Source organism: Syngnathus typhle, linkage group LG13, assembly GCF_033458585.1.
Source record: "Syngnathus typhle isolate RoL2023-S1 ecotype Sweden linkage group LG13, RoL_Styp_1.0, whole genome shotgun sequence".
Lineage (NCBI taxonomy): Eukaryota > Metazoa > Chordata > Actinopteri > Syngnathiformes > Syngnathidae > Syngnathus > Syngnathus typhle.
This window is the reverse complement of record NC_083750.1, coordinates 3397007-3424928: the sequence shown is the minus strand read 5'-3', so window position 1 is coordinate 3424928 and position 27922 is coordinate 3397007. Positions and strand designations below refer to the sequence as shown.

General features: G+C 44.5%; 5 protein-coding genes and 1 long non-coding RNA gene across 9 annotated transcripts; 4 read left to right on the top strand and 2 right to left on the bottom strand.

Moving 5' to 3' along the window:
* Window positions 1-230: 230 nt before the first annotated feature.
* Window positions 231-4412, top strand: ppp1r7 (protein phosphatase 1, regulatory (inhibitor) subunit 7). The gene is made up of 10 exons (XM_061295798.1): window positions 231-298; window positions 1280-1375; window positions 1514-1569; window positions 1736-1801; window positions 1942-2072; window positions 2202-2364; window positions 2436-2552; window positions 2672-2776; window positions 2903-2989; window positions 3064-4412. The coding sequence occupies exons 1-10, from the start codon at window positions 244-246 to the stop codon at window positions 3238-3240; spliced, it is 1053 nt and encodes a 350-aa protein (XP_061151782.1). The 5' UTR covers window positions 231-243; the 3' UTR covers window positions 3241-4412.
* Window positions 4413-4643: 231 nt separating this feature from the next.
* On the top strand, window positions 4644-9758 carry ubxn7 (UBX domain protein 7). The gene is made up of 11 exons (XM_061295121.1): window positions 4644-4749; window positions 6087-6240; window positions 6334-6398; window positions 6489-6554; window positions 6885-6997; window positions 7219-7365; window positions 7523-7613; window positions 7713-7843; window positions 7969-8458; window positions 8640-8719; window positions 8939-9758. The coding sequence occupies exons 1-11, from the start codon at window positions 4644-4646 to the stop codon at window positions 9098-9100; spliced, it is 1605 nt and encodes a 534-aa protein (XP_061151105.1). The 3' UTR covers window positions 9101-9758.
* On the bottom strand, window positions 7020-11278 carry LOC133165451 (uncharacterized). 2 transcript variants are annotated; one of them, XR_009717603.1, is made up of 3 exons: window positions 11181-11278; window positions 10047-10111; window positions 7020-7080 (listed from the first exon to the last, which is right to left on the bottom strand). It is a non-coding gene; the product is annotated as an uncharacterized LOC133165451 (long non-coding RNA). The 2 variants fall into 2 exon arrangements; XR_009717602.1 differs by lacking the exon at window positions 7020-7080 and having other exon boundaries at window positions 9477-10111.
* A 2780-nt stretch (window positions 11279-14058) lies between these two features.
* On the top strand, window positions 14059-18240 carry tfa (transferrin-a). 2 transcript variants are annotated; one of them, XM_061295120.1, is made up of 17 exons: window positions 14059-14180; window positions 14393-14541; window positions 14657-14759; window positions 14847-15038; window positions 15119-15248; window positions 15354-15409; window positions 15577-15740; window positions 15882-16035; window positions 16108-16268; window positions 16514-16610; window positions 16683-16703; window positions 16814-16978; window positions 17099-17249; window positions 17346-17413; window positions 17490-17671; window positions 17760-17949; window positions 18023-18240. In XM_061295120.1, the coding sequence occupies exons 1-17, from the start codon at window positions 14126-14128 to the stop codon at window positions 18067-18069; spliced, it is 2085 nt and encodes a 694-aa protein (XP_061151104.1). In that variant the 5' UTR covers window positions 14059-14125; the 3' UTR covers window positions 18070-18240. The 2 variants fall into 2 exon arrangements, with proteins under 2 accessions (XP_061151104.1, XP_061151103.1); XM_061295119.1 differs by having other exon boundaries at window positions 14390-14541.
* A 1833-nt stretch (window positions 18241-20073) lies between these two features.
* On the top strand, window positions 20074-25089 carry LOC133165719 (TOX high mobility group box family member 4-B-like). 2 transcript variants are annotated; one of them, XM_061295562.1, is made up of 9 exons: window positions 20074-20490; window positions 20593-20658; window positions 20775-21062; window positions 21493-21738; window positions 22003-22311; window positions 23188-23268; window positions 23344-24060; window positions 24243-24385; window positions 24478-25089. In XM_061295562.1, exons 1-9 carry the CDS (start codon window positions 20386-20388, stop codon window positions 24533-24535), a joined length of 2013 nt encoding a protein of 670 aa, XP_061151546.1. In that variant the 5' UTR covers window positions 20074-20385; the 3' UTR covers window positions 24536-25089. The 2 variants fall into 2 exon arrangements, with proteins under 2 accessions (XP_061151546.1, XP_061151545.1); XM_061295561.1 differs by having other exon boundaries at window positions 20772-21062.
* Window positions 24928-27897, bottom strand: LOC133165720 (neurotrophin receptor-interacting factor homolog). Its single transcript, XM_061295563.1, has 4 exons — window positions 27500-27897; window positions 27208-27263; window positions 27000-27075; window positions 24928-26605 (listed from the first exon to the last, which is right to left on the bottom strand). Exons 1-4 carry the CDS (start codon window positions 27747-27749, stop codon window positions 25737-25739), a joined length of 1251 nt encoding a protein of 416 aa, XP_061151547.1. The 5' UTR covers window positions 27750-27897; the 3' UTR covers window positions 24928-25736.
* Between the last annotated feature and the right edge of the window lie 25 nt (window positions 27898-27922).

The window sequence follows — 27922 nt, the reverse complement described above, 5'->3', positions numbered from 1 at the left end:
CTATCTCGCAAAATGTTTATTATTATTATTATTATTATTATTATTATTATTATTATTATTATTATTATTATTATTATTATTATTATTATTATTATTATTATTATTATTATTATTATTATTATTATTATTATTATTATTATTATTATTATAAAAAATCCGCGATAATGCGTGTTACTGGCGCAACCTTGCGGCGCGCCGTCGCAGTACATAAGTTCCTTCTGATTGGCCGAGCCGTTGCCAGGAATGTTTACAGGAAACATGGCTTCTCAGTCTGTTGTAGAGCCCCAAGAAATGGAAGGTAAGTAAATAATGTCGGAACACCGCCGACCCGTAACCATAAGCAACTAGGTTAATGTCATTTATGACGACGAGCGACGCTTGAACCTCTCAAGTGTATTCGAAATGTCGTTTCCGTGTGTATAACAGATGTTCAGTCCACGTTTGCTAGCTATCGTGCTAACAACAAGGCTCGCTGCCTGACGCCGAACCTGGACCACGTTGTCCCCAATAATCCATGTCCGATCCCGGCGTGACAAGTCGGCTCATATCATATCAATGGTGTAGGGAACGTTCTTCTTCAAGCTGTTTCACAACGCGCAGTATGTATGGCAATTTAACGACGCGAACGACGGGCGGAAAAACAGGCTGTTAGGAATGATGGGAGCACACCCACACTAGGCAATCGGTACAGATTGTTGCTGTATTCCATCTCTAACGATAACCAGCCAGGGTGGTGTTTCCTTTGTGTTATGTCACCGCTTTCGTTTCAAGATTACAGTGTCCTGGGACGAAAGTTAACTGGGTAGGATTAATGGTCGCAGGGAAGCATGACTGGAAGGGTGGACGACAACAAGGACGGTTTGAAACGAAGGATGGTAGGAAGTGAAAGTGGATGCTATACAAGAAAAAAACAGAACATGGAAGGGATGACAGTTTTAAGGATGGTATGAAAGGAAGGATGATTGATTTGAGCCTGTTTCCTCATCCACCTTTACATTGAGTGCCCCAAGGTCCCATTCTAGGGCCCATTTTATTTCCTTTTTACCTGCTCCCCAGGTGCAAATGTACTTCCCACAATGACGATGTTATTTTCTTTGGACCTAGTTATGTTACTAATACCCCAGAACTTCTTAACTCCTTTCCCCCACCATCTAAATCTTATCAATCCTGGTGTAAAAATTGAACAGGATTGTAATAGTTCTTAAAAATCTGTTTCTTTTAAGGAATTGTAAGCAAATTTTACAGCGTTATGGTTCTATTTTATGTGCTTGACTTGTAGTGGATCGAAGGGGAGAGTCAGAGGAATCGGGCGACGACGAGACCAGGAGGAAGAGCATCAATGGCGACATGGGCCCTAATCAGCCTCCCGCCGCGAGTATGTCATCCCAACACATTCACCCAATCAGCGGCAGCTCTCACATGCGATATTTCTGGTCCTGTAGTCTAGGAATGGATGGATGTTAAAGCAGAGCCCCCACCCCCCACTCATGTGTTATGATTTCTTTCCCTCTAGATAAAGAAGAGTCTCCCGTTGACATGGACACCATCATCCTAGACCCAGAGGAGGAGGTGAGTGGAAGCTGTTTGACATATTATCCCTATCAGGCAAACACACACACACACACACACACACACACGGAACTGGGGATCCTCATATTGTGAAAACTCGTTGTGGATTTTCCCCTTCACCTGAGTATGAAATGACTAGACTTACTTATCACTTATTTATTTACAGGATGTGGACCTTGTTCATTGCCGTATTGGAAAAATCGAAGGACTGGAAGTGCTTCAGAAAGCAAAAGTAAGTCCATAATCCATTCAGAAAGGGTTGGTGTTCAATGAACACTAACATTTATCACCAAATTTTATAAATATATGAATAAAAATAGAAAAACACAAAAAAGCAGTATTGTGAATCTACTTTTCTCTTTGTCTTCACAGACCCTTTCTTTACGGCAGAATCTGATTAAAAAAATTGAAAATCTTGACAGTTTGAGCTCACTGCGAGAGCTCGATTTGTATGACAATCAAATCCGCAAGTTGGAGAACCTGAACAAGCTCACTCAGTTGGAGTAAGTTGGAATATTAATTGTAAACAGTGAACCCCTGGGCTCTGGTCGCCTTGGCACGACAAGCTGGACTCTGAGCACTGTTAATTGATGTTTCATTTCTGTTTTTTTTTTTTCCCCACCCAACTGTAGGCAGCTGGATGTGTCCTTCAACGTTCTGAGGAAGATGGAAGGTTTGGAGCAGCTGACTCGGCTGAAGAAACTTTTCCTGCTTCACAACAAAATCGGCACCATCGCCAACCTGAGTCACTTCCCCTGCCTGGAAATGCTGGAGCTGGGCTCCAATCGCATTCGAGTATGTTTGCCGTCATGCTCGCCAACGTGTCCATCAACTGCATTGTCATTGACCTTCCTTTGTACGGGCAGGTCATAGAGAACCTGGATACGCTCACGTCTTTGCAAAGCTTATTCCTCGGCACCAATAAAATCACCAAGCTGCAGAATATGGACAGCTTACACAGCCTGACTGTGTTAAGCATTCAGGTAAGCAGCACCGACTGAAGCGGAGCTTCTCACATGTCAGGACCGCTTACAGGGGTAGACGTGTTTGGGCCGAGCACCCGAAAGCTAATTTATTCCAACTTTTTTGCCTTTACGTTCAGAGTAATCGGATTACTAAAATGGAAGGCTTGCAGAACCTGGTCAGCCTGCGAGAGCTCTACCTCAGCCACAATGGCATCGAGGTCATCGAGGGCTTGGAAAACAATGTAAGTCGAGCAAACGCCAAAAGCTCTCCATTGTGCACTCTGCTGCTCGCGGGAATGTACGACAACAACAGCCGCCACTGCAAAGTGTTTTCCGCTTGCACCCAGCTCGACTTTCTCTCCCTTCAGAAAAAGCTGACGACTCTGGACATTGCAGCTAACAGAGTGAAGAAGATCGAGAATATTGGCCATCTAACGGAGCTGCAGGAGTTCTGGGTAGGACTCTGAAAAGGCTCCCACAAAACATAATTTTGCAACATGTCCTAAACTAGTGCCGCTGCTGCCCTCAGATGAACGACAACCAGATCGACAACTGGTCTGACCTGGACGAGCTGAAGAACGCCAAATCCCTGGAGACGGTTTACTTGGAGAGAAACCCGCTGCAGAAGGACCCGCAGTACCGGCGGAAGATCATGCTGGCGTTGCCCAGCGTGCGCCAGATCGACGCCACCTTCATCCGCTTTTAAACCTGCAGTATGGTACACGCCGTCCACCCCAGCATCAAGCAGCACCTCCACTCTCCACTCACCGAATCATTCTTGCTCCAGATACAGAATAGACGGTGCAGCTTCAAAGTATGCGCTTCCTTGCAAGTCCATCCATGGGATGGGAATGTATTCATTATGTAGCCAATTGACATATTTGTCTCATTTTGAAAGCGCTAAAAGGCAAGAGGGATCGGATAGCTCACCAACAATGATTTGATGCGAGAGTAAATTGAATAAATTGAAGTTGTAAGTCAAGCTAGCCCAAAAGTAGCTAGACACTTGGAAGGTGATAAATACAATCAACAATTTGCATTTTAATCTTTGCCCACCCGGTAGATCCGGCAGTTAGCTTATTGAAATAACTCCCTAACTCCTTTTAAATCTGAAGATGCATCATTTCAAACTTATTTGCAAATTTTGTTTGTGTGTGTTATTGACCTAATTTACAGCAAAACGCGACAATTGTCCTCCAGGCTTGTCACTTCATCGTACAACCAAGTGACACCTTTGTCGTCAAATAAATTTTACAAGAATGTAACGTGTGTCTATCTCGGATGGTAAATAATTTTTCCCTTTTTTGTGTAATACCGATCACAACTTTGTTGTTTTTTTGCTTGTTTTGTTGTCAGATCTGTTTGGAGTGTTTCAGAAAGGTTTTTACTGGTTTACCTCCAGCTCTGAGAATGGATGATGAGTTTAAAGATACTGCTGTGACACATTCTGTATTATTTATTGACAGTTGCACTCAACTAAAAAAATATGAGGGGCTGTTTGTGTGGTGGTCCCTTTGAAATAACTTGGAGAGCACTACATTTGATCCCTGTACACATATATACCCTACTTTGTTCATTTGACATCATGGCTAAAAAAAACAGATTTTTTTTGTAAAGTTAAAAGTTGTTCACATTTTGAGATATTATTTTATGCTTGGTTTTAAGGGACTCACAATGTCAAGTAATGGATTGAAAGAATTAATGTGTGTGTTGCCAGTGAATACAAGTGGTTAAATCAAGTGATCTTAAATTGTCATTGAAAGAGTTAATCTGACATGCCATTTGTTGTTTAAGTAATCTTACACCACAGGGTTTTGGGACTTGAAATGGAATGTATTATGCAAACAACAATAAATGTATAGTATTACTACTTTATAAGGTTTTGCTTTTCATTTTTGATTTTTGACAGCGGTGGAAAATACATTGATAAGTTTTTATACGTGCTGAGGACAAGTTTTGAATCTTTACACTCAACATTGGAAAAGAAATATATTTTTTTACTCCTTTGTAAAAGTAGTCTAGTTACTTTTTCCGTAAATAACTACGATTCCCACAATACCTCGCCACCACTCGCGCCAGGCTGAAAGGCAAAAACGGTGTCGTTTGCGCATGCGCGACATTTATGTTGTTGTTTGTGGCGGTAAGATGGCGGCGCACGGAGACACCGCGGCCCTGGTGTTGAACGGGTTAATACAACAATTCACAGCGATAACAGGTAAAAAGCAGACTTGGTTTCCAGTCTAATTCGACGGATGGTGTGTGGTGGGCGTGCGGGAACGGCTCCCGGTGTCTAGACTGATAAAGAAATGCGTGCGCTGTTGCAAGAAGGAACGTTAAATGTGGCTGGTGCTCCTCCGCTGACAGTCAGTGGGGGGAAAAAAGCACAGGTCGTGTTAACTGGCCAACTCCAATAAAATACTCTCCACTCGTGAATGGATGCAAAACCTAAACCTTTACGACAGCAATTTAACCTCTCCTACGTAGTGCTTAGTAGAAAGTTACAAGTTACTAATGGGGAGCCCGTAGCTGGGGTGTTTTTTTCTCCCACTTTTAGACATCGCCTGGTGTGCGTAATTGCAGAATGGAAGTCAAACATTTGCCTTCATCATCGTCGTCTAGTGCGCCACTACTTGTCTTTTTTTTTTTTTTTTAAACGTGACTGGCATTGAAACCACACGTGTCTCGGTTTATTCTGCTACAAGCACCTTAGAGATCCGCACACCCCATTAGCGGTTGCTCTTGTGCACGGGAAAAAATCGACTAGAGAGTGTGTAAACTTTATTTCACGTAGACATGTTTGATAGGTTACCACTCCATGTTGGGAGACTGGAATGCGCATGCGCGGCAAGTGGCGGAAGTGTGAAACGATTGCCGCGCAGGAAACGTTTAAAAACCACGACAATAATAACACATTATAAATGCTTGGTAACTTATTGCAGCATTTTTACCCGCAATATTATGACATGACGTGATGAATTTCACGTTTTAAGCTGAAGTCAGGGTTGGGCTACTTAAATGAGGCCACAATTTCTCGGCGCTACTGGGTTGGGGGAGTTACATGTGACCGCGCTTTGCTCTCCGCCAGTTCCCAACAAGATGTATGAAAAAATGCTATTTTAATTATGGTCAAAATACATGCACGCGTGAAAAATACGTCCACTTAATATATTTAATTTTTATAACATATTTTATAATGCATATGTAAAACTCTGCTATCCTGATCCAAGAACAAAAACCCTTTGTTATATGTACAGGTATGTATTGTATGCAAGAACTTTGCTGCTCCCTGGTGGCCAAGGCTAGAACACCACAAGGACCTGCATAAATATGCATACATTCATGATGGACTGTTTACGTCTTTTCATTGTGTGGTTAAACTAACCAGTGGTGTTGGTGCGGTAGAGTTTAAGAAAGCTCGGTTCACCATCCACCTCCAAAACGAGTTGATTCCGCCAGTAAACCAAAGCAAGTCATACATGTGTTATTAAGACAGCTTTTAGCTAATTTAAAATTTGTAAAATCCATAATGTGCCTCCTTGAATACTTCACCAGGGGCTACAGAGAGTGTAGGAAAGCATATGTTGGAAGCATGCAACAACAACTTGGAAATGGCAGTGACTATGTTTCTGGACGGTGGCGTGGTGGCCGAGGAGCCCAGCACGAGCTCCAGTTCGGCAGCATCCGGCAGCAGAGTTCCACCTACCGAGTAAGTGCTCCACTTCATCTCCAACTTTATTTTTCTCTTGTAAATAATGCTCCATGTGATGGGATGCTTTTTTCTTTTCTCGTGTGGTCCTAGCGAAGTACGAGCACCCATTCCCCAGAAGCAGGACATACTTGTGGAGCCAGAGCCACTTTTTGGAGGTATTCCATTGCATTTTCATCACATCATCCTTGCAGGCAAATTGTAAGTTTTTGGAGTGTCTTGTGCACGTTTGCCTTTGGAACCTTCAGTGCCAAAGAGAAGGAGACCGGCCCGATCCATATTCGATGGCTTTCGAGACTTCCAAACAGAAACAAGTGAGTCATCTTGAGGGCTGAAACGATTGATCGATTAACGTAAATAATTTGATAAAGGATCGTAACGTTTAGCCAGCTAACAGCTACCTGCTAACCTGACCTCATAACTCTACACTCTCATTTGCTGGCGCCCATGTCATTCACCAGGCCAGGTCCCGCCCTTTAAAGTCACATACACGCAAAGTCACCAATATTATAGTGCGCAACATGGGAATGGTGACCCCAAGTGAACAACGATAGTACTTACAGCTCCTCGCATGCACCACTTGTTGTTTAACCCCCAAGTGTCTTCTCTTTTCATCCTCTCACTCGCTCGCCATCTCTTTACAGTCCGCCAGGAACAGGAGCTGCGTAACGGCGGCACAGTGGATAAGAAACTGAGCACCCTGGCAGACCTTTTCCGTCCTCCTATTGAGCTGATGCACAAAGGCAGCTTTGAGACGGTGAGGAGTCGCATACAAACCTACACTACACACGCCTCCGTTCGCTTTGTTGACCTTTACCCAGAGGGCGGCGGGCGGGCGTGCTGCAAACAGAAGAGTGGCAAACTTTCAGGCCTTGAATTTGATGTCTTCACACTCAATTTAGCACAAAGCCATCACTCAAATCACATCGCCAGTTGTCTCAATTGGATCGGCTGTTGTGTCTTTACGGTCCCCGGCAGGCAAAAGACTGCGGCCAGTTGGAGAACAAGTGGTTGATGATCAACATTCAGAACGTTCAAGATTTTGCTTGCCAGTGCCTGAACAGAGACGTGTGGAGTAACGACGCCGTCAAGACCATCATTCGAGAGCACTTTATATTCTGGCAGGTATGCACGCGGGTTCACGTCGGGCCCCGATGTTTGCTCGGCGCTTGTTCGGTCGGCCGTCAGAACAAGAGAGCTTGTGATTACTTTGAGCTACTGACAAGCAAGATCCTAACACGGAGCGGACTAACACCAGTCTTCGTCTCAATGTTTGTTGCAGGTATATCACGACAGTGAAGAGGGGCAACGGTACATCCAGTTTTATAAACTCAACAAGTTTCCGTATATTTCCATCTTGGATCCCCGCACCGGTATGTGTTTTGCTGTTTTGTTTCAAGCCGAGACCCGCCGTCACATCTCGCATAGTGGGATGGGATCCAATACTGTTGTGAACCACGCCGTTCTGTTAGGTCAAAAAATGGTGGAGTGGAACCAGCTGGATGTGGCGTCCTTCCTGGAGCAGGCCACCGGCTTTCTGGCACAACATGGGCAGCTGGACGGGCCGTCCTGCCCGGCACCGCCCGCCAAACGAGCTCGCTCTGTGGGTCTCTCATTTCTCCCATCAAACCCTATTGAGCAACCCCCCCCCCCCTCCTCCCCCTTTCCCGTTTGCTTTTGTACATCCTTGATTGTTTTTAACAGCTGCACTCTTGTTTTCTGTTCTAGGAGAGTCTGATCGATGCCAGCGAAGACAGCCAGCTGGAGGCCGCCATCCGGGCCTCCCTACAGGAAACACACTACGAGTCCTCCAATGTTCCCGACGTCCCCGACTCTCCCAGGTCAGAGGACGACTCAGAGGCTGAGCCCTTCTCCGACAGCGAGGGACTCATTTCGGTCGACGGTTCGGACGGTGAAATGCCGGAACCCCAGAAAGAGAAAAGCTCCGGCAGCAAACATCCCACGTCCGCCGCCCCCACGGCCGGACCCGCCCAGCATCGCCTGCATCCCGATAGTACGTCTTCCTGTCATCGTAAATCTCCGTTTAAAGAGAACAACCACAGTCACAAAAAGGAGGAGAGCAAAAAGAACCACCTGGAGCCGTCGCTCGCCGGGCCTCGTCAGAGCCACCCGGACGCAGCGGGGAACTCGTGTGCGGCGCTTGCTGACGGTGTGGGGCCATCCAAAAGCCCTGAAGACGACTGTCCTGAAGACAATGGTACGGTTCCTTGAAACATGAGTACTCTGGCCCGACAGATTCATTGATTGACCAATGCCAATTTTTGCCTTTCTTTTTGAACACATAATAAAATACAAGACAACGATAATATAATTCAAATGCCTGAAATTCTAATCTTTATTGTTGACAGTGTTAAATGACCAAAATATTTCCTCCACAGGTCCCAAAGCCAGATTGATGCTTCGTTACCCAGATGGACAAAGAGAGCAAATATCGTTGTCTTCTCAAGCAAAACTTCTGGTAAGCATTGTCCTCTTCCTCATTGAAATAACATGAAACCAAAATCTCTGAAAGAATCAAAGGGCCAGTCAGTGTGTTGGGCCTTCATTTGGCTAGTTGGCTGTAATGTAAAATGTGGAAAAACCACTCAAGCGCCCCTCGCTGAGCATCCCGCATTATTTATGCTCTTGTATTTCTGCTCGTGAGGTTGTTTCTAACATGACGCTATGTGACTTGAAGGCGCTGGTGAGACACGTGCAGTCCAAAGGTTACCCCAACGAATGCTTCGAACTCGTAACCAACTTCCCGCGACGGAAGCTCACCCACTTGGACTATGACATCACGCTGCACGAGGCGGGGCTTTGTCCGCAGGAAACGGTGTTTGTGCAGGAGAGGAACTAGCCTGTAGCGGACTCAACCGACCATCATGGACAAGAGGGTCTGGGGCCGGGTTGGTGGAGGCTCATGCGGGTTTAGGATGCTCTCCTTTCCCTTCTCGTGATGCCGGCCGGCTCCTTTGGCCAGTACCGGATGCCGGCAACTCTTTGAGTTCTTAATAGGATTCAGGTCTTTATTTTCCCCTGGATTCCAGGTCCATCGGAATAGAATGACCCTAGTAAAGATCACGGCCCCATCCAATTCTCACGTATCAGGCTTCAGCAGAGAAGACTCCCGAGTTGCTCTTCTCGTTATTTGCCGTTCCGCGACACAAGAAAATAGAGGCTCTCTCCTCTGCATTTATTCATTCAGACACAATCGTGGCATTTTGAAAGAAGAGTGCATCAATCAGCTTTTTACTCTCGTTTGTATCGCTGGATTAGAGACTAATGGACGATGTGTCACTTTTTTTGTGTAAAGCCCAACTTTTGATACAGAACGACTGAAGGCCAGTGTGCGTCTCATCAGTCGCTTGGACCTTTGCTGTACAGAGATGGCTTAGAAAGACACACACATACACTGAGGTCATGGCGTTAGACATTGTTTCCTCTCTTTCTTTACTTCTTTTTATATGTTCTCAAGAAAATACACCCATGATAAAATATAACCACCAAAAACCAAAGCTCATTTGTTTGGTGTCTTGTTCACTAACTCGGAAGAAAAATTCCACATGCAAAATTTGACACCTTTTTCTTTTTATAGAGGCGTATTCTACTGGTGCATTTGGGCACAGGAAAAAATATTTCATGATTAAAATAAATACGCAAAAAAAAGCAGATGGCCCACAAATGATGATGGATGGAATCATCATTAAAAGCTCCGTGAGAACCTCACAGCTTACCCCAGCATCACGTCTCTACGGATCTGCAAACTCTACAAGTTGTTTAGCGTGTTCAAAGTGTTGCCTTACATCAATACTTCCCAATTTACGTGTTCCAACAGCATACAGGTCGTCATCCTTTTTGGAACTTGCTGCTAAAAAAAAAAAAAAAAAGGAAATGAAAGGGAGTTTCAGCTGTCCAAATAGAGGACTTGACCCCTCACTGTGCACAAATGACTGTTCATGAGAGCTTTTTGTGAACAAAAGTTGCTGGAGGCCAACCAGCACCTTTGATAATAAAATCTCTAAACACCATCCAAATGCAACATGCATTTAAACAGATTTGGAATTCTGAAACAACTAATTAGGCTTGAGTGTTTTCATCACTTCATACTGATGGCATCCCTTCGGATATAATGTTGAAAGTACACACACCCCTGTTTAAAATGTTAGATATTTCTGTTTCTCTTGAAATTTCTGGTTCTCTTGACAGATACTTAAGTTGTGATGAAAAGAAAAAAAAAAGTCAGAAAAAGCCTTTTTGGAACAACTGAACGTCAATCAGGCATTTTGAGTGGAGGCAGGTGTGTACTGACTCCAGTTTATTACGAGTTGCAATGGAATTGGGTCATTTCGAACACAGCCACATACCCAGTTAAGAGGGTGTGCACACTTATGCAACCACATTGTCTCAATTGTTTTGGTTTTATCCAAACGTCTATTATGCAGCATTAGGTTTGAATGTACAATATGATGTCATTTAGCAAATGTCCTGCTTTCAACAAATTAGACAAGAGATGGATCAATAAGGCGGGAACCTCAGACCCCGTTCAGTGGGTGTGCCATTGCATAAGTGAGTGTTGACCCCATCCACCTTTGACCTTTTGGCTGATTCTCCGAATTATGTCAATGGAAGTTAATGTTTAGAAGGTGCTCACGGCCGCTTTTTACACAAGAGTCCACAGTTGTGCAAGGGTGGACATTTTGTCTGGTCTGAGCACATTCCGTAGCTGTTCTGGGGATTAAATAAAAGAAATTGGTGAAACATTTTAAAGGTGACAGAGCACTACAAAAGGAGGAGACTAATGACCGGCTTATGCTTTTTACAATGATGTTGAAAGTCACTATGTGTGTATCTTACTTCGTCTGCCTGTTTTTTTTTGGAGTAGTGCAATCAAGTGTTGTTTTTGTGCAAAAACTTTCCAAATGAATCACATGACTCACCTTTAATCTTTACACTCACTCCTCCTATCCATGCAAAAGTCCCGAGTAGTGTTCCTGTTTGTTAGAACAGCATGTTCTCTACTGCTTTCGGAATGCTGCTCAATTGCTACGACATCAGAAAATCCAGGGTTTTGCTTTCTTTTTCTTTTAGAAACACATCAAGTGAAAGGAAAGTGTGAAGACCTCCATAGAGCCAGCAACGGTGGCAGCCTGAGCAATTGGCACATCGTAGTTGGTTAAGTCTATTTAGGTAACATGCACACATGGCAATTGTCAGCCATGAATGTCACACTAAAAAATCATACTACACACACACACACAGCACACCACAAAGACACTCAAGGTAATCCTTTTACAGCTATCTGATCATTAGGGCTTTGCTGACTCAGCAGAATGATTCAATCTGTCCCAATACGTCTTTACCCCCGCTTATTGACGACCCAATTATTTTCCGAGCATATCATCGTGGAAAATCACTATTGATACACACCGTGCTATAATTGCTCATGAATTCTTAGAGACATTGTGTTTTCTCGAATTTGAATCAGAATTCGGAAGAAAGGCCAAATCACTCTAGCACACCTCACACCATAGGATAATTGCTCAGGATAATCCAAGTGGCATATGATAATCAGGCCATTTCATCAAATTATCCTGCTTGCCATTATTTATAATTGTCAGGCCTGAATGTTTTCCCAACAGGATATTCGCTGAGATTAATCATATACCGTAATTTTCGGACTATAGGTCGCGTTTTTTTTTTTCATAGTTTGGGTGGGGGGGCGACTTATACTCAGGAGTGATTTATATATGTTTTTTTCCACAAATTTTTACTTGATCATGAACACATCCCTTACAAGTATAGTTGACCACTTCACTTGTTATTTTTAGTATAGTTGATCACTTTACATGGTTTGATATCTTTATCTTGAACATATTCAAAACATGAAAAATAGAGAGAAAAAAATCAAAAAAAGTCATTGACACTTTAAAGCGCCATATCCTCTGGACATGTTCTCTGTCACCAGGATGACATAAAGGATGAGAAATTTGATCGATGGATTGAATGATTTGGAGTGACACAAATGGTTTGATAATATTGTTGTTTAGGTGATAGTTATTTAAAATATAGTTTATGTATCATTGTATGGGCCTGTGGAATAATTTGAACTGCGGCGCGGCACATGGCATTGTTGACAAAGGACGATCGATAAAAGACGAGAAATTTGATCGATGGATTTAATGATTTGGAGTGACACAAATGGTTTGATAATATTGTTGTTTATGTGATAGTTATTTAAAATATAGTTTATATCGTTCTATGAGCCTGTGGAATAATTTGAACTGCGGCGCGGCACACGGCATTGTTGACAAAGGACGATCAATGGATTTAATGAATTGGAGTGACACAGATGGTTTTATAAACGTGTTATTTATGTAATAGTTTTTTTTAAATAACTGAATGTTACGTCAGGCCCGTTCTCAGCTCCTCGTTTGTGTTTGTCACCTTAGCATACCGTATCATTTAGCCTGTTGTTGCTCGTTCATGTCTGTTCTTGGTGTTGGATTTTGTCGAATAAATTGCCCCCCAAAATGCGATTTATACTCCGGAGCGACTTATATATGTTTTTTTTTTCACATTTTTGGGCATTTTATGGCTGGTGCGACTTAAACTCCGGAGCGATTTATAGTCCGAAAACTACGGTACTGCAATCCGATAAATCAGTCTTGCTTCAACAAGTGAGTGGCTTTTTTTTACTTTGTATGAGTTTGCCATTAGTCTCTCTTAAACAGAAGAAGGAACTACCGAGTGTAAAAATGGTCTTTCTCAACATCCTGTCTTGACCTCTTCAAACTGTGGATCCTTATGAACACGCTAAAACCAAAGTCAACATCTTAAGTGGCATTTTGTCGCAAGTTAAGCTTTTTATCGGAATGTCGGCGCAAACATTCCGGTGTTTAAACACGTAATGCGAGGTCGAATTGTGAAACGTATTTGGCTTGATTGTCCAATATTTGTTCATGGAGAACAAAGTGGGGAAGTGTTGCTCGTTCAATTTACCAAAGCGGCCTTGTGAACCTTTCAATTCTTTTCTTGGGTCATGTTGACACAGTAAACACGGCCACATGCAATACAGCCTTTCATGAGTTGAGCACGCCACAGTGGAATAATACAAAGTTCTGTTTATGGCCAACATTATCTGCACAATGCGACTTTTCGTTTTGGCCTTAGCCCTTATTTCACTCCTCATTACAATGAGTTGATGTCATACGCAGAGGATGGTGAATCCTGGTCATTCAAATGGATCCAGCTCAGAATGATGGAATTTAATTGAAATATACGTATATGTATTTCATGACCTATACATGACGTTAATGTGAAAATTTAGGACATTTATAGTCAAGGCTGTCGAAATGTTGGAATTCAAAACTTAACTCAGCTTGTGTGCAGCCATGACAGTTCTCCTTCATTTCCTCTGGCCACCACTAGGAGCGCCCTTCCCTCCATGTCCCACCTGCAATAAAGTGGGCCAAGATAGAAAAGAAGTGGTGTGCAATTAAGTGATGCACCTCTCCACGTCCTGGCACTCAGAACTAGTCACGCAGTAAGTGGTGAGGTCATGTTTGGCTTTTGTTGTCAAAACTCGTTTTTCCACAGCGGTCCCAATGGCATGGTGGAGGATTTTAGTTGATTGAAGATATTAACACATTTGGAGGCCCGTTATCATTTGCCTGTGTGTGTGTGTGCCAGGCAAAGCACACAGAGGCCAGCACGGACACATGCACACACGCACGCAGCCAGTGGGGAAACATGAGCAAACCACCCATCCATTCTCTCTTCCCTCTCCCTCCCTCCCTCCCTCCCTCCCTCCTCAAGTCAAGAGCTTGGCTATAAAAGGACGCTCTGACTGCAACTCACTCAGCTAACCCGGAGACCGTCCACCATGAAGCATCTCCTCTCGTCACTTCTGCGCCCTGCGCTGCTGCTCGGCTACTTGGGTAAATGGCAACATTTTGAATAGGACTTTTAGTCACTGGCCTTTATCCGTGTATCGGTCTGCTCTTTTTCCCATTCAATGGGACATATACCAGTACAAGGACATCAACGTGCAAAGGCTTATATTGGCTTTTCCTAACTAGAAGCTACTGCGCTATTACTAGATGTTTCATGTACTACTTTGCCTTGTTGTAATGTACCTTTTCTGCAGTAGCTGTTGCACTCTCGGCCCCCACCGAGCATGTGAGGTGGTGCGTCAAGTCGGCCAAGGAGCACCAGAAGTGTAAGGATCTGGCCGTCAAGGCGCCAGTCTTCACTTGCGTCGAGAGACCAGACTCTCTGGGATGCATCATGGCCATTCATGTGAGCTAGCATTGTTTTATTTTTTTTGTCTTAAACAGCATGTTGCGAGAGTGTTTCAAATAGCTGCCCCACAATAAAAAAGTTCTAGGTATGAATCCTGCATTTCTGTCATCAGGACGGTACAGCAGACGCAATCACATTGGATGGAGGAGACATCTACACTGCTGGACGGGAGAACTACAAACTCCATCCCATAATCGCTGAGGATTACGGTGCCAGTAAGCCAACACCAAACAATATAAAGCATGAAATTTGCCCAATAAAATGCCTTCAGTTTTCAAACAAGAAATCTTTTCATTGCTCAGCATCAGATAGTTGCTACTTCGCTGTCGCCGTCGTCAAGAAGGGCTCCGGGTTCAACATCCGAGATCTGGAAGGGAAGAGGTCCTGCCACACTGGCTTGGGAAAATCTGCCGGATGGAACATCCCCATCGGAACGCTCATTAAGATGGACGTGCTGAAGTGGGGCGGCATTGAGGACGAGACTCTTGAGTCTGGTGAGTGATGTTTTTTTTTTTTTTTTGAACACCAGCTATTTTGAATCTCTGATTTTATTTAAAATTTTCTCTCGACACAGCGGTGAGCAAATTCTTTTCAACAAGCTGTGCCCCTGGTGCAATGGCGAACAGCCCACTGTGCAAAGCCTGCAAGGGAGACTGCTCGCGGTCTCACAACGAACCTTACTATGACTACAGTGGCGCATTCCAGTGAGTACATTGTTCCCAATGAAGTTTGCTTATTCGAGGCTAAATCTCTTTTGTTGTATCCGCCTTTCCAAATCAGTTTATCAAGTCATTGAAATCTTTTACTAGGTGCCTGGTTGAAAATGCCGGAGATGTGGCATTTGTCAAGCATCTTACTGTACCAGGTGATGTCCTTTAATAATGTTAAAGCTGTGAGCGAAGACTTATCTAGCATAATCTTGTACATTTATTTTTTGCAATAGCTGTGTTAAGACCAACATAGCTCTAAATGTGTAGAAGTGGACTGTCAGATAATTGCTCAATTATAATGGGACCTCCCCCCTCATTACAGACAACATGAAGGCTGACTACGAGCTGTTGTGCACGGATAACACTAGGGCACCCATTGACAACTACAGAGACTGCCACCTGGCCCGGGTACCCGCTCACGCCGTGGTCACTCGCCAAGACCCGGAGCTGGCAGAATTGATCTGGAAAAGCCTCACCGCAGTGCAGGTAGGACCAACACTTCATGCTTTTGACGGCGGTTGTGGTTGAATTCAAAAGGCCCAGGCCCGGCCACTGAGGTCTGGTTCCAAGCTGTGAAGATTGAAGCAAAAGCTTGACTTTTCTTCATTCTGTTTTATTTTGAAACAGGGCTTTGACTTGTTCTCCTCTGAAGCGTACCCACCCGCCAAGAATCTGATGTTCAAAGACTCCACTGAAAAGCTGGTCAGGTTGCCTGCCAACACAAACTCCTTCCTATATCTCGGTGCCAGCTACTTGAGTATCGTGCGCTCCCTGAACAAAGGTAACGACAATCGTCAAACAATTGGCTGAACTCTTTGAAACCACTTTGCTTGCTGTGGCGGCTTCCTTTCAGAGGTGACTGCAGCCGGATCAAACGCCATCACCTGGTGTGCCGTGGGCCAGAAAGAGACTAGGAAATGCGACAGTTGGGCCAGCAACAGCATGGTGGATGGTGAAGACAAGATTTTATGCCAGACAGCCCCTTCTGTGGAAGAGTGCATGAAGAAGATCATGGTAAAATGACAAGTTGAAACACCAGTGGATGCCTGTCTGTGTGTGCTTTTAAGAATCAATGTCCAGAATGAGCAAATGTGGGAAAGGCTAAATATGTCTCTCATCAATAGCACAGTCAAAGTTTGATCAGTGTAGGAATTCTCAGTTGCGACTCACTTGCGTGTCTTTTGTAATGTGTGCAAAGTTTGACAGACCACGCTTGAAATTGGCCAGGAAGTCAACCTTTTTTTGTTTTTTTATTTTAGCGCAAGGATGCCGACGCAATGGCGGTGGATGGAGGAGAGGTGTACACTGCTGGCCAGTGTGGTCTGGTTCCAGCCATGGTGGAGCAGTACGATGAAGGTAAATTAAGATTCAAATTTTTTTCCCCCATCATAAAATCTGTATCAAGTCATGTTTTCTTTTCCTTCACAGCCAAGTGCAGCCAGGCTGGAGGTAAAAGAATTTCTTCCATTTTGCCGGTATACTTGCTGAGGTGCCACTTACGGGCACATGAAGCAACTTCCTCGTGTTTTGATAAACTGTGCGTGCGTGCGTACGTCTAGCCTCAGCCTCCTCCTATTACGCGGTCGCTGTGGTGAAGAAGGGCTCTGGGGTGACCTGGGCCAACCTGAGAGGGAAGAAGTCTTGCCACACCGGCTTTGGTAGAACCGCCGGTTGGAACATTCCCATGGGTAAAATCCACAAACAGACCGGCGACTGCGACTTCAGTAAGTACACACGTGTAAAATGTGACAATACATAAAATTTGTTGTCACCGCCGCCGCTCAACACGTATACCAACGAGTGTAGGCTATAAACGGGCGGCTGTGTCTGTCCCGTCTCGTCAGGCAAGTTCTTCAGCAGCGGCTGCGCCCCGGGATCTCCGGCCGGCTCGACGTTCTGCGCTCAGTGCAAAGGCAGCGGCAAAGCCGTGGATGACAAGTCAAAATGCGAAGCCAGTTCAGAAGAGCAGTACTACGGCTACGCCGGGGCCTTTAGGTATGAGTCGCCTCTCGTCTCCTTTCTGTCACCCTCGTCCTCAACGGCTGCTTTAGAGGACAGAGGCTCGAGCTCACTATCTTTTCCTCTTTCTAGATGTCTCGTTGAGGGTGCCGGCGACGTGGCCTTCATCAAACACACAATCGTTGCAGAAAACAGTGACGGTAATGCCATGCTCAAGCCTCCCACCAACCAATCACCGGTACCCACCCGTGGCCTCATAGTTGTGCTCCATTGTAGGAAAAGGTGCAGAGTGGGCCAAAGGTGTCTTGAGCAGTGACTACGAGCTGATTTGCCCCACCAAGGGTCCTGTGCCCATCACCGACTTTGAGTCTTGCCACCTGGCCATAACTCCAGCGCACGCTGTGGTGACCCGTCCCGAGACGCGCGATAACGTTGTCCTCCTTCTGCGAGATCAGCAGGTAGGACACGCTCAACAGCCTCGAGATTGTTCCCGGAAGTTGATGATGTCAGGCATGGTCATTTTTACACGACGTCTTTCATTTCTAGGCCCGGTTCGCCAGAGGCGGCAGCGATAGTTTTCAACTGTTTGAGTCCGCTCCTGATAAGAACCTGCTTTTCAAAGACTCCACCAAGTGTCTGCAGGAGGTGCCAAGCGGAACCAATTTTAAGAAGTTCTTGGGACCAGATTACGTGGACGCCATGACCTCACTGAGGCAGTGCAGCGACTCCACTCCAGGTGTGGACTTTTTTTTTTTTTTAAACCTCTGTCAAAGTTTGTTTGTAAACTGACTCCTTTTCCCTCCCTACAGATCTGGAGAAACTGTGCACTTCCCACACTTGTCAGACTACAAACTAGATGGCCCAAACTAAACCCCCCCCCCACCCCCATTGCATACTGATGCCTTATTGTCCATTTTCTCTAATCTCAGCAGCCATGTAGAAAACAGATTCTTACCAGAATCGCTCTTGAGAACATTTTGCAAACTGTTTTGGTACCTCCTTTGTCAAATAAAAGCTTTTCCTTGCAGATTCGTGCTCTGAATCATTACCAGAAACCACGTTAGTGTTCTAGTCAACCTTGTTCTTTTATTCCATATTTCGTTTTCTCTGCCCCGTTGAGTGTGTAAACACTAAAGTCGCACCTCCCATGTCTTGTATTCGTCATATGGTGTAAAAAGTTCAGACATTAGCCACGGTTCTTAAAAGCTATTGGCAATGAAGGAATGGGGTCGAAATACAAAAAGTCCTGCCTAGCTACAAAAAAGATATGCTCGAACCTCATTGAATAAAGTACATAAGGCATATTCACATATTAAATCAATAAAAGAAATATTTTAAGCATATAATTATACCTACACACCAAATCAATAAAGAAGACATAACTAGACATTTTTGATAGGGGGTAATGACAAAGGTTTTTATAACTTTATGATCTGATAGGTATTTCTGAGCACTTTGAAATAACAAATGTTTTTTTATATATTGCCTGAATAGCTTAAATGACCCTTAAGGAACTGTTTAATGCATTCCTGATGATTTTCTAAATCACGGACACTGCTAAAGTCGTCTAAAAATGTTCAGTACTTGATTGTATCTTTGACTAATGGTAGACGCCAGTTTTTGATTACTACTGAACGTTCTGCACAGAGGGAAATATTTTGCCTAACAAAGAAAAGATATGGTTGAAAGCATAATTAAACTAAGAATATGGTGACGTAAGCAAGTACATGGAGTATCAAAAGAACAAACAAACAAAAACATGGTAAGTGGTGAGTACAAACTTTGCATAGTCAGGGAACATTAATAAATTGATGTCACAGCCAAAAGCTCACATAATTCCGTACAAAATGACAAAATTGAAAGAATGACGAATGGATGAGGTGCGACAGTGTATGTGCAAGAATGGAGCAGAATGTTTACAGGAAGGTCTCTTGGAGATAAAACCAGAAGGTGCCAGAGGGAGACAGCCAAGAACCCGGCCAAAGATGATCGCCAAGGCCGAAAGACGGGATGGAAGACAACAGCCCCCACACACACCGAATCGCCCATAATCAGCACCCAACCCCACGGAACCAGCTCTCACCGAACCAGCACCCACTCCCATGGAATCAAAATCTCCTGCGAACTTGCCACACCCCCTGACTCATCACGCATCAAACTCGGCCCACACCGGCATGTGCAACTGAATATAAGCTGACCAAAGAACCTTGAACGTTGCCTTTTCTGAATGGAGACTTTCTGCTCTTGAAAGGCCCAGCGCTGTATTGTACTTTCCTGAAAACAGAGCTTTCTTAACAAGAATTGTGATTGAACTCAACCAACCTGTGTAAGTCTAATTTCTGCTTCAGTGTCTTAGCATTTTCCTAAATCTGAAGAAATCAAATGAGCACGCAGTGAGTAAATTGGATAACAGGTGACTGGCAATGGCTTTTGCTGCGAGGCGCAGATAGCCCCATCCCTAAATTGTGGACAAAATCCAACAGCAACACATGCAGACACGACAACACAGTCAGGTAGTGTATTCATGGAGAATGGCCCGATGGACTGCAACGGATGAGTGACAACAATAAAATAAATTCTAATATCACCGTGGGAGTGTTGCTGCAACAGCAAAAAGTCAAAATCATGGTATATAATTTGTACAACATGGAAATATGTGTACATTTAATTTGTACAGCATGGTAATACGTATGTGTACATTCATTATAGCGAGATGAGTTCAACTGCTGGTTTTGAGTGGTCACGAAACTTTTATAGCAAAAGGTGCTTTTTTGTTTTGCAAACTCTCCCTTTATTTTAATATCATGACAAAAACAGCAGTGTATAGATTTTGAGCCCTCGTCACGTGAGGTCTTCAGATTTCCGACGGTCCCTGAATTATCAATTGTCTGTTAACGTTGCTTACTCCAGATGAATGGCTTTTTCGTATGTCAAGAGCTTTACCGCTCACGAGCTATTTTGACTTCAACACAAAATCTCTGTGACATCGAATGATCATTGTGGCTGGCTGATGTCACCCTAACATCACAAACGTTCTCAGGTCTCATTAGACTTTCATAAGGTTAGGTTAGTTGGCTAGTTAGCTGGCTAGCTAGCCAGCTAGCTACTAGCATTTCGTTATTGTTGGGTAATCCGCGATCACTGTAAAAACTCGGGGGATTTTTGCTTCAAAATGGACCTTAATTTTTATTCTGGGCTTTCTGACAGTTGTGCTCAAAATGTTAATTCTGAGTTTTTGGATAGCCAAGCATATGGTGGATACACCGAGGAAAATAAGGTAACACGTTTGTTTGCTAACATAAGTCTGAAAGAAACCAAACTTGAATCAATGTGTATTTGTCAAACGTGTCTTTTAACCCCAACCATGCATTCGTTTCAGTTTCCAGAGGGCAGCGATAGTTACCTAACCATGGGTGGCGGTGCTCACCACTTTTTGTCCGCTGAGGTAAGCGAATCAAAGATATGGACCTTTAGCTTGATATCTAACGCAGACGTATTTCCATGATATGCGCGATTTCTTACCACCATACAACCAACTGTTTTATTTTCACATAACAGCAGACTTTCCACACCCCCAGTCTTGGCGATGAAGTTTTTGAGATTCCACCCATCTCACTTGACCCAGACACATCCCTAAATATTGCTGAAGCAGTTTCTCACTTCGAGTTGTCAGATGGCACCGTGGGACCTTCGGGTCCTCATAACCTGGTTGACAACATGGTGGTGGAAGCCAACGATCCGTCTTTTGCATCCCCCTTTGTGAACACCGGCTCCCAAGACCTGGAGCATCTCAACATGGGGCCCATGGCACAGGCGAATGGAGGAGCCCTTCTCAGTTCCTCATCATTGGTATTCTCATCACCTCATAAAAACACTTGAGTTCCTATTTCCTCACATGGCTATTCACTTGAGATGTACCAGATTTCTATATGTGTATGGTACCCGGGTTCATTGTGTCCATTTGTTTGACATGTCATATTTATAGACACCATCAATACCAAACGCAATATTTTAACATGCAATCAAGCCTGAAATTAGTCATACTCCTGAGGTATGAATCATTTTGGACGCAACTACTCAGTTTGCAACAGGCATAGGCCAACCGTCAAGATAAGCAGTCAGTAAGCGTATATGGGCTAGCCAGGTGTCCCAACTGAATACAGTTAATTTTATCTTTTGCCAAATGAATTAGATGATGCTTCAAAACTTATTTAGCTTTTTTAGCCATTGCGTTGCCTAAAGTCTTCTCTTTTCTACTTTGGTATGATTTATCTCTCAGGAGCTGAGTAACAGCAGCGGCTCCCATTTTGCCACCTCGTCTCCAATGACCATTGATGTTCAACTTCCCGACATCGCTCATGGTCTTTTAGGAAGTGGTCAGCTGTCCATGATTAACCAGACGGAGCTAGTGCTGGGGCTAGGAGGAGAATACACAGGACCTCCTTCAGGGACCTCAGAACCGCCACTGTCGACGACAGCTTCTCCAGCTGGCTCCTTACAAGATGAGGATATGGATGACTTCAAGGTGAAACCTTCATTTGAATTGCCAAAGATCATTGATAATTGTCAAGTTTGAGCATGCAAGTTAAAGCAAAAACATTGACCCAATAATAATGGCGTGTGTCACAAAAAACTAGTAAGGCAGGTTGCTCCGCTGCATCCCAGGAAGATTAAGCAGAAAAAGGGAAACCCAGTTCAGTATTATTTTAATCATTCATTCGAACGTACGATGAAGGGTGATGTTCTCACTGGTCCTGCAACTAACTTACACTCTGTGTCTGTCTCACAGAAGAGTGTGCTGGTAGACTCCCCCATGTCTCTGCCCTCACCCTCAGTCTCCCATCCAGCTGTCCAGTCCTCAGTCTCACTGGCAACAAGCAAAAGGGCCGTAGGGACAGCAACCACATCAGCGACAGTTTCCAAACCAAGCCGGCCCAAGAAAGACCCCAATGAACCACAAAAGCCGGTTTCTGCGTATGCTCTTTTTTTTCGAGACACCCAAGCTGCTATCAAGGGCCAAAATCCAAACGCTTCTTTTGGAGAGGTGTCAAAGATTGTGGCTTCCATGTGGGACAGCCTGGCCGAGGAGCAGAAACAGGTGTGTACGTGCTTGCATATTTTATTTGTCTATTTTTCAAGTTAAGGGAATAAGGGACTAAAAATTGCTCATTTATCTTAATATCTGTAACTGTTCAGACAAAAGTGCTTTATGAAAACATAAATGCAGCAGGAAATGTCCCATAAAACAGTGGTCCCCAACCTTTTTTGCGCCACGGTCCGGTTACATGTCAGAAATATTTTCGCGGACCGGCATTTATATAAATAAATAATACATTTATATAAATAAATAAATAAATAAATAATACATTTATAACAAATATATAAATACGATGGAAAAAAATGATACGACTGACATAAAAACCAGTACAAATGACAAAAATAAAACTCACCATTACGTTGAATTAGTGTTTGTTTCTCAGAAACGAGCAGGTCCCATCTAGACGTAATTGGAGACAATGACACCCGAAGTGATTAAGGTTTGTCTTTTATTGCAGGATGCTTGGTCTCCATGTGCTGAAGCAGTTTTGAATGCTTCATTGCCTGGTTAGTTAGCCTCTCGCCACATATTAGCTTTGCGGGCTCGACTGGGGAAACATGTCACGTGACCGGGACGAGTGTCTTGACCTGAATTAATTGATCGTCGATAATTGTTTTTTTTTTCTGTGCGGCTTGGCGGCCCGGTACCAAGTGACCCAAGGACCGGTACCGGTCCGCGGCCCGGTGGTTGGGGACCACTGCCATAAAACATTGGCAATAATACACACATAACTATCCTGCTATATGAAACGCTTTGTAATTATCTGTACAATTCTGTGGTAGTGTAATAGAAGGACACTAAAACGACCTAAATGCACTCCAGGAGGTCAAAATGTATGAATTTGATTCACTCACTCACCTATGTGTTTTATTTTAGGTGTATAAAAAAAAAACTGATGCTGCCAAGAAGGAATATTTAAAAGCGCTGGCAGCTTATCGAGCCAGTCAACTGTCAAAGGTACGATCAGGTTGATTGAGTAGCATTCAATTCCCTGATTTTCCTCATTTTTTTTCTTTGCTTCTCATACCTCAGCCTGCCTGTGACGAGACTGCACCTTTGCCACCTCTGCCCAATGTCAGCCAAGCCCCTGCAGCCGTCCCCTTTGTTAGTCACCAGATCGTCCGTCCGGCAAATAACGTCGAAGAGAATACCATCACCAACATTTGTGCCTCCAACATTATTCTGGATATCCCAGAGAGGGCGACTCGATCCCGCACGGGGGCAAGCAAAACAGTGGTGGCCCCAGCAGCGGCCCCTGCGGCAGTTGCGCCGCCGCCCCCCCAGACCATCACCAAGATCCTAATTCCCAAACACATGCTTCAGGCAGGGGGCCAGTTTGTCACCTTGCTTCCCGGTGGCCTCCACACTTTGCAACCCACCCTGGTGGTGACCGGCGCCCCTCGCCAGCCGCCACCCCTGCAGCAGATGCAGAACGCGCCCCCGCCGCCACCACTCCAACAGATGGCGCCAGCGCCGCCGCGCTTACTCCTGGCCAAACCTCGGGAGGGTGGAAGTGCGGCAGGACTCCCCGTGTCCATCACAGCTGCCCCTCCGCCTCCGCTTCAGATCAAAATAGTTCCCGCCTCTTTGCAGAGAAAAGACGCGCAGCCCATCATCATCCCTGCCACGCCTACTGTGACGTCAACAGTTTCTGGAGCCCCACTTTTAGCAGGAGTGCAGGTGGTGACTTCTTCAGCAGCAGGTCAGCATGACGACGAGGTTGTGTCAGAGGTGCTGCCTTCAGAAGAGGTATGTGTTCATTTGGGTGTTTTCGGAATCACCGTGAAAATCAACAAATGTGGCCTAATCAAAAACGCACTTGGCAAAAACAAACTCGCACAGTTGAAGTGTCCTTGTGACTGAGCCCGCTTCATAGCTGACAAACGTCGCACACATGATCATTAACACTGCTTTTCCATCTCATGTTTCAGGATGAAATGGAAGTGACAGAGTCGTGTGAAGATGCCTCGGCGCCGTGTGTCTGCGTGAGGTCCGGCTGCACGAACCCGGCTGTAGAGAGTGAAGATTGGGACAAAGAATATTGCAGTAACGAGTGTGTGGCCTCTCACTGCAGGTGAGTTTGGGATTGGCCAATAAAATTGGTATTAAAGTTTGAGTGCACTTGCAACATTAAAAACAAATATTGGTTTTTCCCCCCCCCCCCAGTGATATTTTCAAAGCTTGGTGCTCCATCAGGAACCAGACCCTGGGAACGGTAAAATAATCTGCAGATTATCAACTATCGTTGTACTGCAAATTGGACATTCCCACTGTTAAAAGGATTGAAGCGGGCTGGCATCTTGCCAGTCTTCTGCCTTCTCCTCAATAGGAAGATGAGATGGCCTGTAGTCAGGCACCAGGAATTTTTTTTTTTAGCATCCAGTGTTATTTAATGTGCGTCTTTTGTGTTACTTTAATAATGATAAAAGCAATTGTTAAGTATTTTTCTCTGGAAATAAGTATTTTGGTATCAGTAGGTGGAATTTATAAAAGAGTTGCTCCTAGTCTAATGGTTTATTTGTCTGACTCTGGAGGCAGGGTAGATATGCTTCCTATTCAGTGACAATGTGAGTAGGAATCTGTATGGAGAGTATAGTCCGCTTTTTCCAGCTGTGATAGGCAGAAAGTGTGTATGGTGTTTATTGAGGAAATGAAGCTTATTTTCAGGTAGTCTGTTTTGTGTGTAAACCAAGACAGTCTGACATTCGGTGCCAATTAGTATATTACTATACAGACATAATAAAGGAGCATGAGGATGAGGATATAAAAATATGAAAATATTCTTTTCATTTCAATCTTTAGCCTAATGCTACATACAGAAGATAAAAGACAAATAGTATTTCTGGGTAATAATTCTTCAACCATACATGTGTTCCATAATGACGTAAATATAAAACAAAAAGGGCAAAATGCAAAGGGCATTTCAAGTATCAAACACAAGCAGCCTTGCACGTATCAAGGACAAAATAAAACAAAAGGTTCTTAAAGTACAAAACCAGACTATAAAAATTAATTCGACAAAGACCATGTGCCCTACTCAGGATTTCAAAAGCTATAAATGTTGACAAAGATGTTCATTCTTCACAAAGCTAGTGTTTGTTTAAAAAGAAAAGAAAGCCCTGTAACATTTCAACGGAACCTTCTTAGTGTTTGCTGTCTGACGTAGAGGACGAAGCGAGCATTTGTTAATAGCCCCTTTCACGTAGAGTTCTGTAAAACCGTAAAAAAACAACTCGTTACAATGCAAAATTTCGATTACGTATAAAAGGAAACTTTCCACAGGAATATGATCTCTGCGGCCCCACTAATCTAAAAGTAGTCAGATTTTGCATTTGTGGAAAATGAATGACTTCACAGTTGTTCTGGGCTCAGGTAATGACCACACTTCACCTCTGCACGAGTCTCTGCTAGAAGGTCCGTAATGATTACACAAAGAATCCACAGGGGTTGAGTTTGTGTCTGTCAAGATTCCCCAGGACCCTGAACATCTTTCCACACAAGTTGCACTGGTACGGCTTCTCCCCGGTGTGAAATCTCAAGTGCGTTTTCAGATTGACTCGCAGGCGGAAGCTTTTATCACAGTGCGTGCATTTGTGCGGCCTCTCTCCTGTGTGGAATCTCACATGGCGACGGAGGCTCTTCTTGAGCGCAAACGTCTTGGAACACTTGGAGCACGAGTATGGCTTTTCCCCCGTGTGGAAGCGCTCGTGGCGCCGAAGTATTTTGCGCCGCTTGAAGGTATTGCCGCAAGCGCTGCAGGCGTAGCCGTCGCTCGAGTAGCCCATAACCTTCTGGAGTCGCCAGACGCCTTGTTCGCACGGCGTGAAGCAGCACAGGCGGTGGCCCGTGTGCACGCCTTGGTGCTGTCGCAAATCTTTCGGCACGGGCTGCTTCTCAACGTCGCCGCCGCTCTTCTGAATCTTCGCTGCACTCAGCACGTCGACAAGTAGCACCGCACATGCACTCTTCAGCTTTTGGTCCGGCGAGGTGAGTTTCAGCTTCATCTGCAGGAGGTTTTCCACGTCCTTTGGCGCGGTCACGTGTTCCCAAAGGCCAACCGGCACTGCAGTCACGGCTCCGTCGCTGAGGGACGGGCTGTAAGCGCAACCCTTGGCCGTGCTGGCGCAGGCTTGAAGAGGCTCCTGCTTAACTGGCATCTCAGAGCTGTCGGGCTGAGGCACGTGGGACTCGGGCTTCAGGGTTAGTGGACAAATAAACGAGATTTCGTCAGAGTGGGGTTGAACCGCAGGTAGATTCTGGGTTTTTGGGCTTTGTCTAAGCCCACATTTTTGATCTGCAAACACAAAAAGAAACGTGGATAGTTTCAATAATACAATTTCACATTCTGCAGCTATTAAACTTGTTCAAGTAATTGTATAGTGGGTCACTAGCCGCACCTGGCGGGGGCCCTCATAATTTCCGAGCAGACTCCCCTTGCTCCAACAAAGCTCTCTGTCTAGCTCCAGAGAATTTCTTATCTCTTATCCGATACCTCCTTTCCTCTCAAATTGTTGACCGGGCCTATCTTTCTTCATTACGCGAGTATTATAGAAAGAAAACTATCCATTGACTTAATTGTATACGAGTTATGCCATATTTACTCAGTATTACTGTGTTGTGCAAGAAAAGAAACTTCGCAAAAGAAAGAATAAAATAATTTGTGCGATGAGCGCATTTCTATTCCTTACCATCCAAAGTAGCGTCCATCTGTGGCCCACAGTCTGGTTCCAGGATGCTGAACTCCGCTTCATTCACAGTTTCTGCCTGCCTCAAGAAACTAAACATTAAAATTGTCTGATCGTTTGGAGTCCAAAAGTTAAAGCAAAATCCCAACTATGCTAAAACCATCAACAGGTGCTCAAATTTTCACTACTAAAAAACAGCCCATGACTTCACCTTGACTTGTGGATTATCTCCACGCTCTTTTCCGCATTCTTGGGGACTATCGCTACCTGCAAGGGTTAAGAAAAGTCACATTCCTTTCTATTGTACTTTGCTCTGCATGAGTGCTCCAATAAGTGCATAAACGATTAAGCAAAAGCAAACGTATTAGTAAATGGTAACTTCAATAGTGCATGCAAATCCACGGCTGTTTTGGGCTTACCCAACAGCGATACTTGGTAAAGGAATGTCGGTCGATGCAGGTTAACCGTCACCAAAAGTGGAAATAGTAATTTAGTAAACATACCCAACAGCTCGAGCAGCGGCTGCATTTCCTCGTCCACTTGCACTCCGATGCTGCGCGTTCGCTCTACAGAAGACAAAGTATCCCGGGACTCGTTCACCTTGCCAGTGCCAGCATTGCCCACTTCCACGGTAGCAGTCGAAGCTCGGTATCTGCTCTCGAACAGTTTGGTCAACTCTACCGTAGCCACTTTGACGAGCGCACCCAGCACAGACTCCACTTGTGCATGGATATTTACCTCCTCCACCGACATTTTGTCCTTCTTTTCGGTTTTATGATTGCGTAAGAATAGTAAAACGACAATTATTTGCGATAATCTAAACGTTGCCTATCAATAAAACGCCAACAATCACATGGCTGCTTGCACTAGTAACAGTTAAACGAGTGTTTGCGCATGCGCGTCAAGCGGACGCGATTTTAGGAGGC